This window comes from Miniopterus natalensis, chromosome 16 (genome assembly GCF_054644295.1).
Source record: "Miniopterus natalensis isolate mMinNat1 chromosome 16, mMinNat1.hap1, whole genome shotgun sequence".
Lineage (NCBI taxonomy): Eukaryota > Metazoa > Chordata > Mammalia > Chiroptera > Miniopteridae > Miniopterus > Miniopterus natalensis.
Genome location: NC_142096.1, coordinates 32,629,987 through 32,643,778, shown reverse-complemented (window position 1 = coordinate 32,643,778; position 13,792 = coordinate 32,629,987). Strand labels below are relative to the sequence as shown.

Genomic DNA, 13,792 nt, shown 5'->3' with positions numbered 1-13,792 from the left:
ATGAGCAACAGATTTGTGGGCACCTGGAAGCTCGTCTCCAGTGAGCACTTCGATGGCTACATGAAAGCTCTGGGTAAGACAGGCTCTTTCTTCTGGTTCCGAAGGCTCTTTTGGAGAAAGCTGTGTGACTACTGCCTTCTAACGCCTTTTCTAGGAGTCTGGGGCAGTTTGCACAGGCTGAAGTGCAGTCCTCTTCTGAGATTGATCTTCTCTTGTGTCAGTCAGATCATTTGTTTGCATTTTGTTTGTGGCAATTTTAATAGATTTTAACCTACACAAGAGCTGCTTAAATGCACGGAGCTCCCACAATTTCCAAAGGCAGTTTCATATCATTAGGGCTTTGGGTTCAGACCTACAGGAAAGAAATCTTAGAAGCTTAGTCAACCCATTCCCTGGCTTTCCTGAAAGCTAGTTTTATAACAACTAAAGTGCTCATAGTATAAGGAGTTGAAGACCCTGAAGTTAAAATTTTGATGTTTAGCTAAACTATAAGTTTTCTCTCTCTACCTATAGGTTGTCTGTTATTATGTAATCATGTAAATAGTTTATAGAAACAAAATGCATTAAAGCAGGATGCTCACAGCCTAAGGAAGTTACTGAGACAAAAAGAATTGGGTTGTGGTGGTGAATTCAAACTCAGTTACACCAACATTAGGCTCTCCTGGAGTTGGAGCTATGGATGGAGATGGACAATCCAGTTATCAGTTACATCAACTTTATTTGACGCTATTTCTAGAGAATGTTTCATAGATATGAGCCCAGTAAATGGGAAGAGTCTGGACATTCCCAGAACTGTATAAATCTAAGAGACAGCGATGCCAATGACCTCAGGTTGCCCTGGTTTTCAAAGTGCTTGTAGCATCACTTACCTGTTCAGAATGCAATGAGAAAGGTTCTATTTAAAGATAAAATGCACAAAATCCTGTCATGTTCCCAGGAAAAATATGAGACCTTACGGGGATAGATCCATACTAGCAGATTTGTTAAATGTATGGATTTCACTTTACAGCTAAAGAAGCAGCAAAATATAAGAAAGTCTCAACAAAAGACTCCCTAATTCTGTCATTTTTAACTTTTAGAGTGCATAGGAACACTTGGGGGGGTTGGTAAAATGTAGATTCTCAGGCTCTATTGTAGAAATTTAGTATGAAAAACATTGCCCTAAATTGCATAAGACAACAAGATTAATCAGAATTAGAAAAAAAGAGTACAGTTCACAATTCTTTATTAGGTCTAACTCTTTACTTCTTATTTAATATATATCTGGGCATAGGGGTTGGCAAAAGTAGGCTTACAGTTGTAGTAAAAATGAATAATACATTAATAAATAATACAAGAATAAACTTTTTGCTTCATGTACACACAACTGTAAACCTACTTTTGCCCACCTGTGTGTGTGTGTGTGTGTGTGTATTATATACTAGTTGTTCTTTCATATATTTTTGATATATTTCTCTCATTTGACATTTCTTTTTTTTCCATGTATTTCTATAATCTTGGATACTAATAATAATACCTGAGTCTAATTTTATTTTGTTTTTCAAATGCAGAAATATTTAAAAAAATATTTTATTTACTTATTAACATTTGGAATGATCCAGGTCGTGAAGGGAGATGGATTGTTTTTTTCCTACCCACTAGATTTAAGGGCAGCAATAAAATTTCAGAAATGAGATTCAATCTGGGATGTGGGGGAATTCTTTTCTATATTCACAATATGTTACTAAGGGAGAAAAGTCATGGAACAATGTGTATATGTTATCATATCATTTAAAAATACATCTATAACATATGTACAAACTAAAATGTCTGTACTGGTCCATACAGAACTATATAGTGATTTTCAGTGGAGCATGGGGTTGGAGGTGGATGATTTGCATGATTCAGGCTGAACGCTTTTATCTTTCAAATTTGCAGATGTTACTTTTATAATAACAAAACTTAAAATACTCAAGTCCATGGCATGCGCTTCCATTAGGAGATGAAACCTGGGAGGAGGTCCTTAGTAGTGATGACACTATCTGCCATCTACACACCCGAGGCACATCTGAGCCCAGAATGTGGCCTACGGTCTCTCTGGGTGCTCTCTCTGGGTCAACACATTTCTAATACTACCTTGATTTTCAGGTGTGGGGCTAGCCACCAGAAAACTGGGGAATTTGGCCAAACCCAGAGTGATCATCAGTAAGAAAGGGGATATGATAACCATAAGGACTGAAAGCACCTTTAAAAATACAGAGATCTCCTTCAAGCTAGGCCAGGAATTTGAAGAAACCACAGCTGACAACCGGAAAACAAAGGTAAAGTTCAATGTTTCTCTTCAAAGTCTCCAGCTTGAGAGAAAATTACTCCTGCTAGTGATGACAGGGCAGACTGCTTCGTTCTGTTGGAAAAGAATGGCCTGTAGGGGCCTCTCTTATGAAAAGGATTCAGTGCTGAATAAACTGCTTCTTTAATCACCAATGGCCAAGCAAGTCAGTTATGTGAACTTGTCTTTGCAGAGCATCGTAACCTTGGAGAGAGGCTCACTGAATCAAGTGCAGAAATGGGATGGCAAAGAGACCACAATAAAGAGGAAGTTGGTGGATGGGAAAATGGTAGTGGTAAGAAGATCTTTACTTCTAAACCAGAAATAATGTCACTTAAATAGAGAAATTGGTTCTATTATTTTCAAACTATTATTTTTTTTCTTTGCAATCCCATAAGAATGGCTGAGTGAAGTAAGAGTTAATAACTTGGGTGATATTTAAACTATCAAGAGTTTGAGTTTAGGTTTGAGAATTTAGAACTAAGAAAGCCTACTTGTTATTTTAGAAATGATAGTAAAGTTAGAGTGTATGGAGCCCAGCCGGTGTGGCTCAGCGGTTGAGCACCAACCTATGATCCAGGAGATGTAGGTTCAATTCCCCGTCAATGCCCGGGTTGCAGGCTCCATCCCCAGCAGGGGGCGTGCAGGAGACTTTCTCTCATCATTGATGTTTCTCGCTCTTTCTTTCTCCCTTCCTCTCTCTGAAATCAATTAAAAAAAAAAAAGTGTATGGATAGATCCCACTAGCTGGGACTCACAGAGAGAAAAGTAAGTCTAAGTTCTAAAAGCAAAACAAACCTGAAAGGCTCCGCTGTAGAGTGTTGGTGGCTATCTAAGCATTTTGTTTTCAAGAATCCTTTGTAACTTGGACTAAACCGAGTCAATACTTGAAGCCGAGCTCACTGGAGGCCTCTCCAGTCGGCAGATGAGAAAGATGACAAAGGTTACGTGAGATGACCTCTAACGATTTTTTAAAGGTTTAGGTTCTGTGCTTACTAATTAACACATACATTGACTATACATAGATTCGCACAGTGTTTTGAATGTCTCTTCCTTTAGGACAGAGGCTCCTCCTGGCCGCACAATAGATTTAAGTGAGGAGCGAGAATCAACTTGGGGGCCCCAACACAGATCAAACCTTTTGGGGGAGGAGGAGCCATCGCTCAGTATTTTTAAATCTTCCCCAGACAATACAAATGTGCAGATAATTTTGAAAACCATTGTTTTGGTAGATTCAAAAGCATGCAAATTATGCATAAAATGTTGCCACTGTGTTTTACGTATTTATTTACTTATTTTGACACTCAATGTCATTTTGAAGTAGTTTCAGGTGTACAGCATAGAAAGAGTTGTCATTTTAAAAGAATTCTCCTGCCGTAGCATAGATCAACTTCAAAACTGTTTGTCCTAGTGGCCACGACTAAATTATTGAAGATTTACATGCTGATATTTTAATCTTTTCTAACTTTAATCTCATGAGATTGTTTTTATGTTTTCAATTTCTGTTATTGCTACAAATTTGCTGTCCTTTCGTTTGAGCTTTAGATATTCAGTTGATCTCTCTCTTTTTTTTTTTGAGGAATGTAAGATGAAAGGCGTGGTCTGCACCAGGATTTATGAGAAGGTCTGAGAAAATCGATTCCTCATTGAACTGGTATTTGCTCAGTAAATGTTGAAAATCAGCTGTTTCCATGGGCAGAGTCTGGCTACACTGGTTTGCTTGTTCTTGCTGTTGTCTAAATAGATCAGATAGGCAAAGGCCTCCACTGAGGACTAATTTACAATTCAGTATTATTTAAATATTTTCAATTTGCATGCATATCTTTGCTCTATTAAAGTATGCAGATTAGCCTGACCTAAATAGTTGATAATGTCATTTAATTATTCGTAGAATTCTAACCTGTTTTGTATTTCGTAAACTTGCAAATGATAATAAAAGGAAGCAAACATACTGACCAGGGGTAGCAAACGCAAATGCCTTCAGGGGCTGGGAGAGTAATGACAGAGGAGGAGCAGAAGTGAGGCAATCTAGAAGGAGCTGTTTCAAAACAAGGATTCTGGTTTCAGCTAAACAGGCAGCCTCTATTCTACTCCAGCCAGTTTTTTAAAATTGAAGTTTAACTTATAGACAGGGAAATGCACAGATATTAAAGGTAGAGTTCAGTCCGTCGTGACAAACTCATGCACCCATGTAACTCCCATCCTGATCAAGACATAGTACATTTTCTCAATCCCAGAATGTTTTCCCAGGCTCCTTCCCAGTTAATGTCCTGCCCTGTCCCGCCTCCAACAAAAGCAAACAGTGATTTAGTTTCTATCCCCATAAATTCATTTTGCCTATTCTCCAACTTCATATAAATAGACTCATATGTGTCCTTTTGTTTGCCTTCAACTCAGCATGCTTTTGAAATTCATCCATATTGTTGCGTGAAGCAGTAACACATTTCTGTGTATTGCTGAGCAGGATTCCATTGCATGAATGTATCACAGATTATTTCTCCCTTATTCTCTTAAAACAGTTGGGCTGTTTCCAGTTTTTGGCAATGATAAACAAAGCTCCTATAAACATTCTTATACAAGGCTGTAGACACACGAGTGCCTTTCTCTTGGATAAATTACTGGGCGTGAAATTACTGTGTCCAATTGGTTTTGACAGGCAGGAATAGGGGACCACTGTGTTCAGATAATAATGAGACTATTTCATATGTGTACATGGTTGAGCAAACGAGAACATATTGATGTTAGGAGCCAGAATTTTCCCTCTGGAAGAAGAAACATACAACTATGGAATGGGGGAAGTAAGAACTATGTGAAAATGGACTGGAATAGATGCAAATTCATGGTTTCTAAGGCATATGCTTGTGTGTGTGTGTATAATTGGACATGCATACCTGCATGCATTTATGTGTGTATGTATATATGTGTCATGTGTATGTATCCAGTCATCCCCCCTTAGCCTTGAGGGATATGTTCCAAGACCCCCAGTAGATGCCCGAAGCTATGATAGTGCCAAGCCCTATATATGCTATGTATTTTCCCCCTGTACATACATGCCTATGATGAAGTCTAATTTGTAAATTAGGCATAGTAAGACAGTAACTCCAATAACTACCAATAAAATAGAACAATTATAACAACATACTCTAGTAAATGTTATGTGAATGTGGTCTCTCTCTCTCTCTAAGTATCTTATTTTGTGTACTCACCTTTTCACTAAAAGGAAGCACTTTGTGGCTTCTTTTTGGCACATCCAAATTGCCAGCACCACTACTCTTGCGTTTTGGGGCCATTATTAAGTAAAATCAAGGCTGTTTGAACACAACAAACCCTGCGATCTGATAACCCAGATGGCTCCTCAGTGCCTATGAGGCCGGGAGCCTCAAGAAGAAGAGTCACATCCCAGGCTGGGCAGGGCAGAATGGCAGGAGGTTCCATCCCGCTACTCAGAACCGCAGGGAATTTAAAACTTATGAATTGTTTTATTTCTGAAATTTTTCATTTAATATTTTTGGACCTGAGTTGACTGCAGGTAACTGACGGAAACCACAGAAAGTGAATCCGTGGATGAGAGAGACTTAATGTAGGTGTACACATGCACGTGCATTTCCTAGCTTTATCTGCCCAAAGAGCTTAGAAACAAAGACGCCTCAGTAGGAATGAGTACACCTAGTGCCCAAGGGTCTAACTTCATGCCCACTAAAATAAAGGAGGATTCCTTGGAACAATGGCTGATTCCAATGGGAGGTAGAGCAGGGACAACCTGAGCCTAAAATATCTTGTTATGCCAGAAAGTAAGGATGTTGTTTCAAATAAATATTTGAGACCTGTCACCCAACTATGTGAGTGAGCTTGCAGGTGCTTCCATTGGCCTGGACTGGGATAAATAGAGAAAAGTCATCAATTATAAACCACTGGGGAAAAATAAGAATCTGTGAGTACATACTGGAAGGAGGGAGAGAAAGAGGGGGAAGGAGGAGGAATTACCTTCCTTACTGTAGGATGCAGTGGGCTCACTGGTAAAAGTGGAAGAAGTGCTGCAATTGGGAAATGATGGTTTTTTAACCATCACAGTAAATAGTGGCTCAGGTAAGAATTATCAATGGATGTTAAAGCTAGAGGGGAATTCTGATTAGGAACAGGATATTAGGTTGGTCCTAAAGTATCTCCACACAGATTGCTTATTAGTTGCAAGGGAAAAATAGCAACTGTGCAGTGGGAAAACTGGACGACCTCTTGACCGGCTAATTGACATTAACCTTGCAAATGACGGGCGGAAGAAAAACATGTGGCTTCCAATGTGATCCCCTGAGAAGGAAGTGACATCACTTATGTAGCATTCTGGCCTGGAATCTATGTCTGGGTCTAATCGTGAGGAAACAGCAGACAAATTCCAAATGAGGAATGTTCTATTAAAAGGGGGGAAGGGGGTGTTGGTTGAATTGTTCAAAAATGTCAATGTCACAGAAGACAAAGAAAGGCTCTGGGGAAATGTTCCACATTAAAGGATATTAAAAGTACATGACAACTAAATTCAGTAGGTGATTCTAGACTGGACCCTGTGCTACAGATACAATTAACATTCCAAAGGACTATATTAGATTTACCGGCAAGTTGGAATAAAGATGGCAAATTAGGTTAGAAGTCTACTGTGATTAAGTAAGACAATATCCCTATTCTTGGGAAATATACACTGAAGTATTTGGGGGTAATGGTCCCTATGTGTGCAATTTACTCTCAAAAATTTAAGAAAAAAAAAATCATTGTGTGTGTACACAAATTATATACATACATCCAGAAAGAGAGCAATTGATAGAGCAAATGGGATAAAATATAACAATACATTGATCTAGGTAAAAGCTATGTTTTCTTTGACTTAGTCTGACTCTTGAAACTTTTCTGCAAATTTGAAGTTATTTCCAAAAAGAATTTAGGAAAATAAAAGCTGCACTTGGCAAGTCCTTCTGGGCTTTTGGTCAACATGTGTCTGGGAGCATCATAATCCAGGTGTGGTTTATTTTTTTGTCTACAGCCAGATAAAGCCATAAAAAAGAGAGTTTCAAAACCACTGACATTTTTAGTGGTTTTGGGTAATAAGACTGTCTGTACAATGTATTCCTCAGTAAATACAATTGTTTTCTACAAAAATCATGGGTACATTTTGCTTTCATAGCAGGAAACATGGCACTCCACTGATAGTGAGAAAGATAACATAATTATTTCAGCAGGTGATGCATACTGCTAGATTTGAAAAAGATTTTCAAACAACCGGAAAGGTAGGGATGGGCGGTGACTGCAGAGTTATGCAGTATTCAAAAATAGTGTCAGAATAACTTCAATTCTCTAGGTCTTTTTGGCAGTCAAACTGCCTAGTTCAAATTCCAGTTTGCTACTTACTAACGGTGCATCATTGGACAAGTTACTTTACCTCTCTGCCCCTGAGTTCCTTCATCTGTCAAGATGGGATAGTAATAGAACATACCTCAGAGTTGTGAGTAATAAATAAGTTGATATACGTGAAGAGCTTAGAACAGTGCTTGGCGCATGAGAAGCATGATAGATTCTTGTGTTATTATTTTTTATCTAGTAATGTGCATGATATTCAAAGAGGTCATTTTAGTCAACCTCAAAATGCAGAGACCTGCACAAGATCTCAGAGCTTTTCATTTGCAGACCAAATTTATTAAGAATATTATTTACACAAAGTAAAAACAATCAAGAAACCTATTAAGATGGATCCATAGAAAGCTTATAAACATTGCTATATAACTCTGTCAATCTAAGCAACTTTTAAAACTGGCAATTGATGAGTATCTACTGCAACCTAAGTAAGTACATTTAACCCCCAAAGTATAAGTAACTTATCTGATGTCAATCAGATAGTGATTGGCATGCCTACTTGGTGTAGTTCTCTTAGAAGCAGTGGTGTGCCGAGCTGGCTTAAACAGCTCCATGGGAGTTAATTGTTAGATTTTTAGGAATGTGGCATGTTGGTTGTCAAACCATTGGTAGCTTGAAATCAGTCACAATGGGAGAATTTACACTAGGGAAATAGGCAAAATACAACTGATTAAGGCTTTGTCTCTTGAGGATAAGGTTTGAAACACTTACTAGCACACTGTTCCCTAGAAGAAGCATAGTACTTGAATTTTACTAATGATAGTCTTAGTTTCATATTGATCACATATTCCTAATATTTTACTAAAGAGTTACTTTGTAATTTATTAAAAAGTCACTCCTGCTTAGGTTTTAAGATTATTTCTTCTAAACCAGGTGGCACCTCTCTAAGTATGGCTGCACAGTAGAATCATCTGAAAGTTTTTAAACAACCCAACACCAAGATTACACCACAGACCCACTGAGTCATAATCTATGAGTGATGGGTGAGACCCAGGCACCAATGTTTTTCTTGAAACATCTGAGGTGAGTCCAATCTATGGCCAGTTTGAGAACCACTGTGCCAAGCCTTCCAAAGTTAGAAATTTAACATAAGCTATTATCATGTTGCTATCAATTAACATGGAGTGAAAAGTCATCAAAGTCAAGAGTACCTAATGTCCCCAGCATGACACTAAGTAACAGTAGGTAGTGAAAATACTACCATAAAGTCAACCCAGATGTAATCAAGTCCTTTGTTTAGGAGAGCAAGTGTTTACCTCTTATCTTTGTCATTTCCATGGGAGACAACCCAATTAGCCATTATATGTGACATATGGAAAAGTGAAGATTTAAAAATAGCAAAATTGACCCTGGCTGGTGTGGCTCAGTTGTTTGAGAGCCGGCCCATGCGGAGACAGGTTGCTGATTCCATTCCGGTCAGAGCACATGCCCAGGTTGTGCGCTTGATCCCCAGGAGGGGGCGTGCAGGAGGCAGCCAAGCTGTTCTTCCCATTGATGTTAATCTCTCCCTCTCCCTTCCTCTCTCTCTCAAATCAACAAAAACGTATTTTTTTAAAAAAATCATAAAAGACAGATCAATCTATGAATTACTAATATGATTCAGATTTATTTCTACATGTAACATGGAGTATAAGTTAGATCTACCATTTTCAGCTATACACTCTGTATAGAATTCACGCTGATTTTAGATTTTTTAAGTGGTTGACAGGAGTGCAAAAACATTTGGGTGGAGAGGACACAGGAATCATCAGAAAAGCACAGACTGAAGCTCCTTTCAGTTCCCTGCGTACTCCTAAGCTGCATTTAGAGCTCATTAAATCTAGAATTCCTGCCGGACTCATCAGAGGTCTGCGCAGCCATCCTGCTGACTTGTCTTGTTTTGCTGATTCAGCTGTGGGAGATAGCTTTTAGTCAGACCGGTCCACACTCAGCAAATGTCTACACCGAAGCATCTGCCTCCTTTTGGGTCAAAACTCTCAGCAGACAGTGGGTGAGACGGAGAGAAGACATTTGAAATAACTCCCCAGGTAAACATTGGAGAAACTCTCAGGTACACAGAAAGGAACATACATCTACCCCAATGAAAGAGGCTCTCCTCCATGGGGAAGGCACAAAGAAGGCAGGAGTGTCACATATCCAGCTGGGTCTTCATAACAGAACTTAAATCAGCCTTTCCCCAAGGACCGCTGTGTGGCTCAGCAGGGCCCCACTGCAGGCGAATGACCTGCCTGCCCTTGTGGTCACAGACTAGGACGCCCAAGGGGCTTAATGCAAAGGAGTGTCTTACCTGCCTGGCTGGCAGCCTCTTCGCTAACCATGACCAAGCCTCAGGGCTCCATAAGTGCGTGGGAAATCTTCCTGGGTTGAAAGAAGACACCTGTTAGCTTCCAGTTTCTGGTACAGCAGGAACCCTTATGACACTCAGCATGGGTCTTTTCTGTTTTCACTAAATTATATCGATCTGGGAAGCCTCTTAAGTACAAAGGTCAAATTCTGCTTTTTCTGTTTTAAATAGTCTACATGCTTAGTAAAAGGCATTAACTGAGAGTCTGAAGAAGAATGTTGAACCAATAGCAATATATATTTTAAATGTTTAAAGAAGAATTTAATTAAAACATACACCTGCAGGCTTTCCTAAAGTGCATTACTTGCTAACAAATGTATTTAATTAATAGGGTAGGTTCTGGAAATAAATCCTTTTTATAGAACAATACAGAATAAGTTGTGTTAGCTGGTACTTTCCCATGTTTTAAAAATATTATTTTCTTTTATGTCTATAGCCAAGAATCAGAGGGAGCAAAGGAAAGATTTCTTTCTGCTACTGCCTTAGAGTTTAGAGAACTTTGGGTGCAAATGTGACAGCACCCACCCTTCTTTGGGAAGTCGCAGCTCTTGTGTAGCTCAGATGACCTGGTTCCCTCATGCCCAACAAACCAAACCTCTTCCTCTAGTGACCCTGTATTAACACTGTTAAAAGATAAACATTGTTAAAAGATATTTGAGCACAATAAGATTTGGATCTGGTAGCCCCCAAACTGGAAGTGGTTAGAAGTGCCCCACCCACAGGGGCTCAGGGAGAGACTTTGTAGAGAAGGGGTGGAAGCAAAGTAGGGAAATGATTTGATTGGCATTTGCCTCACTTGGAAAAGCCCAGTGGCTGTTTGTGACTGGTTGTCTTTAGGGTTTGATTTATTAACCATGAGGCATTTACAAGCTTAGGGTGTAGTTTGCTTCCATAGGCTGCTAAGGCATTCGAATCACCTCAGTCTAATGTCCTTGCATAATTTTATAACATACTATGTGGAATAAAGAAGGGAGAAAACATAATTTAAAGTGGACTGAAATATTTTTTAAATAGTTCTTTGGGGGAAACTTGTGAAAAAATGTATGTCACTTCTTTTAAGTTACATAAAAATCAACTTCAATAAACATTAACTTTTCTACTTCACTTTGCCTTTGTAATAAATGTTAAATAATATTTATTGAGCTTTTACTGTAAGCTAGGAATTATTCTAAGTGCATTATATACGTAATTCTATTTTATTCTTACAATAACCTTTAAGTAGGTCCTTTTAAAAAACTCCATTTTACAGATAGGGCAAGTGAGGCACAAAGTGGTTAGGACCTTGTTCAAGGTCATACAACTGGTAAATAGCAGATCTGGAACTTGAATCAGGTAAGTTCCCTTAAAGCCAGTGCTCATGACCACCATGTATACAGCCAAATGCCAGATTTCCCTCATTTGCTCATCAAATATGATTATTAAATTGCATTTTTAGTGAATTTAAGCTAAGCCGAGCTATTAAATTAGCTTAAATAACAAGCTGAGCTATTAAAAACACTTACTTTAGAAATGTTATGTTGTTTGTCCTGCTGTTTCATGTCTAGGGACTTAGTTTAAGGAAATGTGCAAGTGAGGAGATCAAAGAAAAAGCGAATTTTTTCAAACATTTGTGTGCATTTATATAACAGCATACTTAAAATAGTGATGTAGATCTATCTTATTGACAAGGAAAGATGACCTCAACATATTACTGGGTGAAGAAAGGTTATAGAATAACCTACAGTTTTATATCATTTTGGGAATAAATATGTATATATAGTGATTATACTTACTAATAAATATTTATTAACTGTTTAGTCATGCACTAAGTTACATGTTTTGTGTATTCATGTAAATCTCAAAAACAACTATGAGGGATAGGCACTATTTTTGTTCCTATTTTACAGATGAGGGAAAAGTGAAAGACTGAATTACTTGCCCCAAAATGTGAACAAAGCAGTGTCTTTACAGTGCTCACCAAAAAGTGATTCTTTCTGGGTGATGGGATTTGGGGGAACTTAAGCATAGTTTTCTGTATTTTAAATTTTCCCCAAATGCATATTAATTGTTGATATAGCAGAAAAAAGTTTTTGTTTTGAGAAGAAAGCTTTTTTTGCTGCTGTGAATCCTCACTCGAGGATATTTTTTTCATTGATTTTTAGAGGGGGGAGGGGAGGGAGGGAGGAGGGAGAGAGAGAGAGAGAGAAACATTGATGTGAGATTGGTTGCCTCCCGAACGCACTCTGACAGGGCTGGGGATCGAACCTGCAACCCAGGTACGTGCCCTTGACCGGGAATTGAACCGGAGATCCTTCAGTGCTCAGGCCAAGGCTCTAACTACTGAGCCACACCGGCCAGGGTGGAGAAGAAAGCTTTTTATTGACTAATTTGCTTATTCTGCAGCCATCACAGAAACCTTTTCCTACACAAGATGATCTCTGGTAGAGAGAAAACGCGTCACAATGGAACCATGTCCTCTAGCGGGCCTCACAGCACAGCCTGTTCACTTGTCGCAGGGAACTGAAAGCCAGCCTTCATGGGTAGGCCAAAGGGGGCATTTAGCGGTTTATCCGGAGACTTTGTATGTTACAGCAAAGTAAAAGAGGGCTTTTTGAACTTGAATTTGGAAGTTGCTCATTCCACCGCCTTCAGCTTGGTGGCAATGTCACTGCTCCTGGAGTCCCGTGAAGCATTCCTTAGGGCCACCTCTCTCAGCTCTGTGCAGTCAAACACAGGCAGTTAATGCTATAGAAATACACTTGAAGAAGACTTAGCACTAGACCTTTGAGCAACTCCAGACTGGGAGATAGTAAATTTGCCACAACCGTTAAAAAAAAACACCCTGTACGTGGAAATGACCATTCCAGGGCAATGAAGCCTAACATTGAGCTTGAAGTGGAATTGAGTGCCAGCAAGTCCCAGCTGGATACAGATCACAGCATCATAGACACCTGTCCTTTAACCACACTCCACTAGAACCTCAAGGATTCCTTGCCAACGAAATACGAAATTAATGCTAGAGCCAGACTATTGAGTATTTCTGTTTTCTGATAGTCTCCATATTTGTGATTTTTAAAACTACAATAAACAAAAATACAGAACTAGGGTAGAGTTCTCATTATATGGTTGAGATTCACTCAACCAAGTGAGTCCCCTATAAGTAATTTTAACCAAGGTCCTGGATAGCCAGGTGGAGTGACCAGCCAGGCAGCTAGTCTTAGAGATGTTGCCTCGACCTAGTTATGCCTGTTTAGCTTTATCACAAATCACAACAGCACATTTTCAGGGGTGGTAATTTTGGTAATAAGCAAACAGAGCCAATACATCACTGAATCGCAAACCATATGCGCAACATTTGCACGTTGGAACTGGGTCCGCAAGAGCTATATGTCATAAGCGCATTCCTTTATAGAATTATTGCCGTATTTCAAGAATTTCACTCTCTGCTCTTTGTTTATTATAAAGTTATTTTCTTGGCTCCTCCACCCTCTTTGGAGAGCTAACTTTCACAATAGCTATAAATCAGGGGAATCAGCCTCAGTAACATGGAAAATTATTCTGAACAATGCATAATGTCCTGGCAGGCTACCAAACCACTGTGGAAATGTCAGAAGGAAATCATTAGGCTCTAAATGTGAGCGACAAGGATGGTAGCTCACAATGTTCAATCAAGATGTGTTACACTGGGGTCCCAGGAGAGAACACTCTCGGTACGGCTAAGGTCACAGGAGCGAATGATCTTATCGTCCTTGGGTCGCTTCCCA

The 13,792-nt window shown here is 39.1% G+C and overlaps 1 protein-coding gene across 1 annotated transcript; it reads left to right on the top strand.

The window, feature by feature from the left end:
- Positions 1–3,938, top strand: LOC107539510 (myelin P2 protein). The gene is made up of 4 exons (XM_016216008.2): positions 1–73; positions 2,128–2,300; positions 2,502–2,603; positions 3,888–3,938. The coding sequence occupies exons 1-4, from the start codon at positions 1–3 to the stop codon at positions 3,936–3,938; spliced, it is 399 nt and encodes a 132-aa protein (XP_016071494.1).
- Positions 3,939–13,792: the final 9,854 nt, after the last annotated feature.

What these genes read in the sequence shown, in the direction of transcription:
- LOC107539510 (XM_016216008.2), top strand. Translation starts at nt 1, where the DNA reads ATGAGCAACAGATTTGTGGGCACCTGGAAGCTCGTCTCCAGTGAGCAC. An exon ending in CTGACAACCGGAAAACAAAG is followed by an intron (nt 2,301 to 2,501) that starts GTAAAGTTCAAT and finishes TTGTCTTTGCAG; the next exon opens with AGCATCGTAACCTTGGAGAG. An exon ending in TGGATGGGAAAATGGTAGTG is followed by an intron (nt 2,604 to 3,887) that starts GTAAGAAGATCT and finishes TTTTTTTTTGAG; the next exon opens with GAATGTAAGATGAAAGGCGT.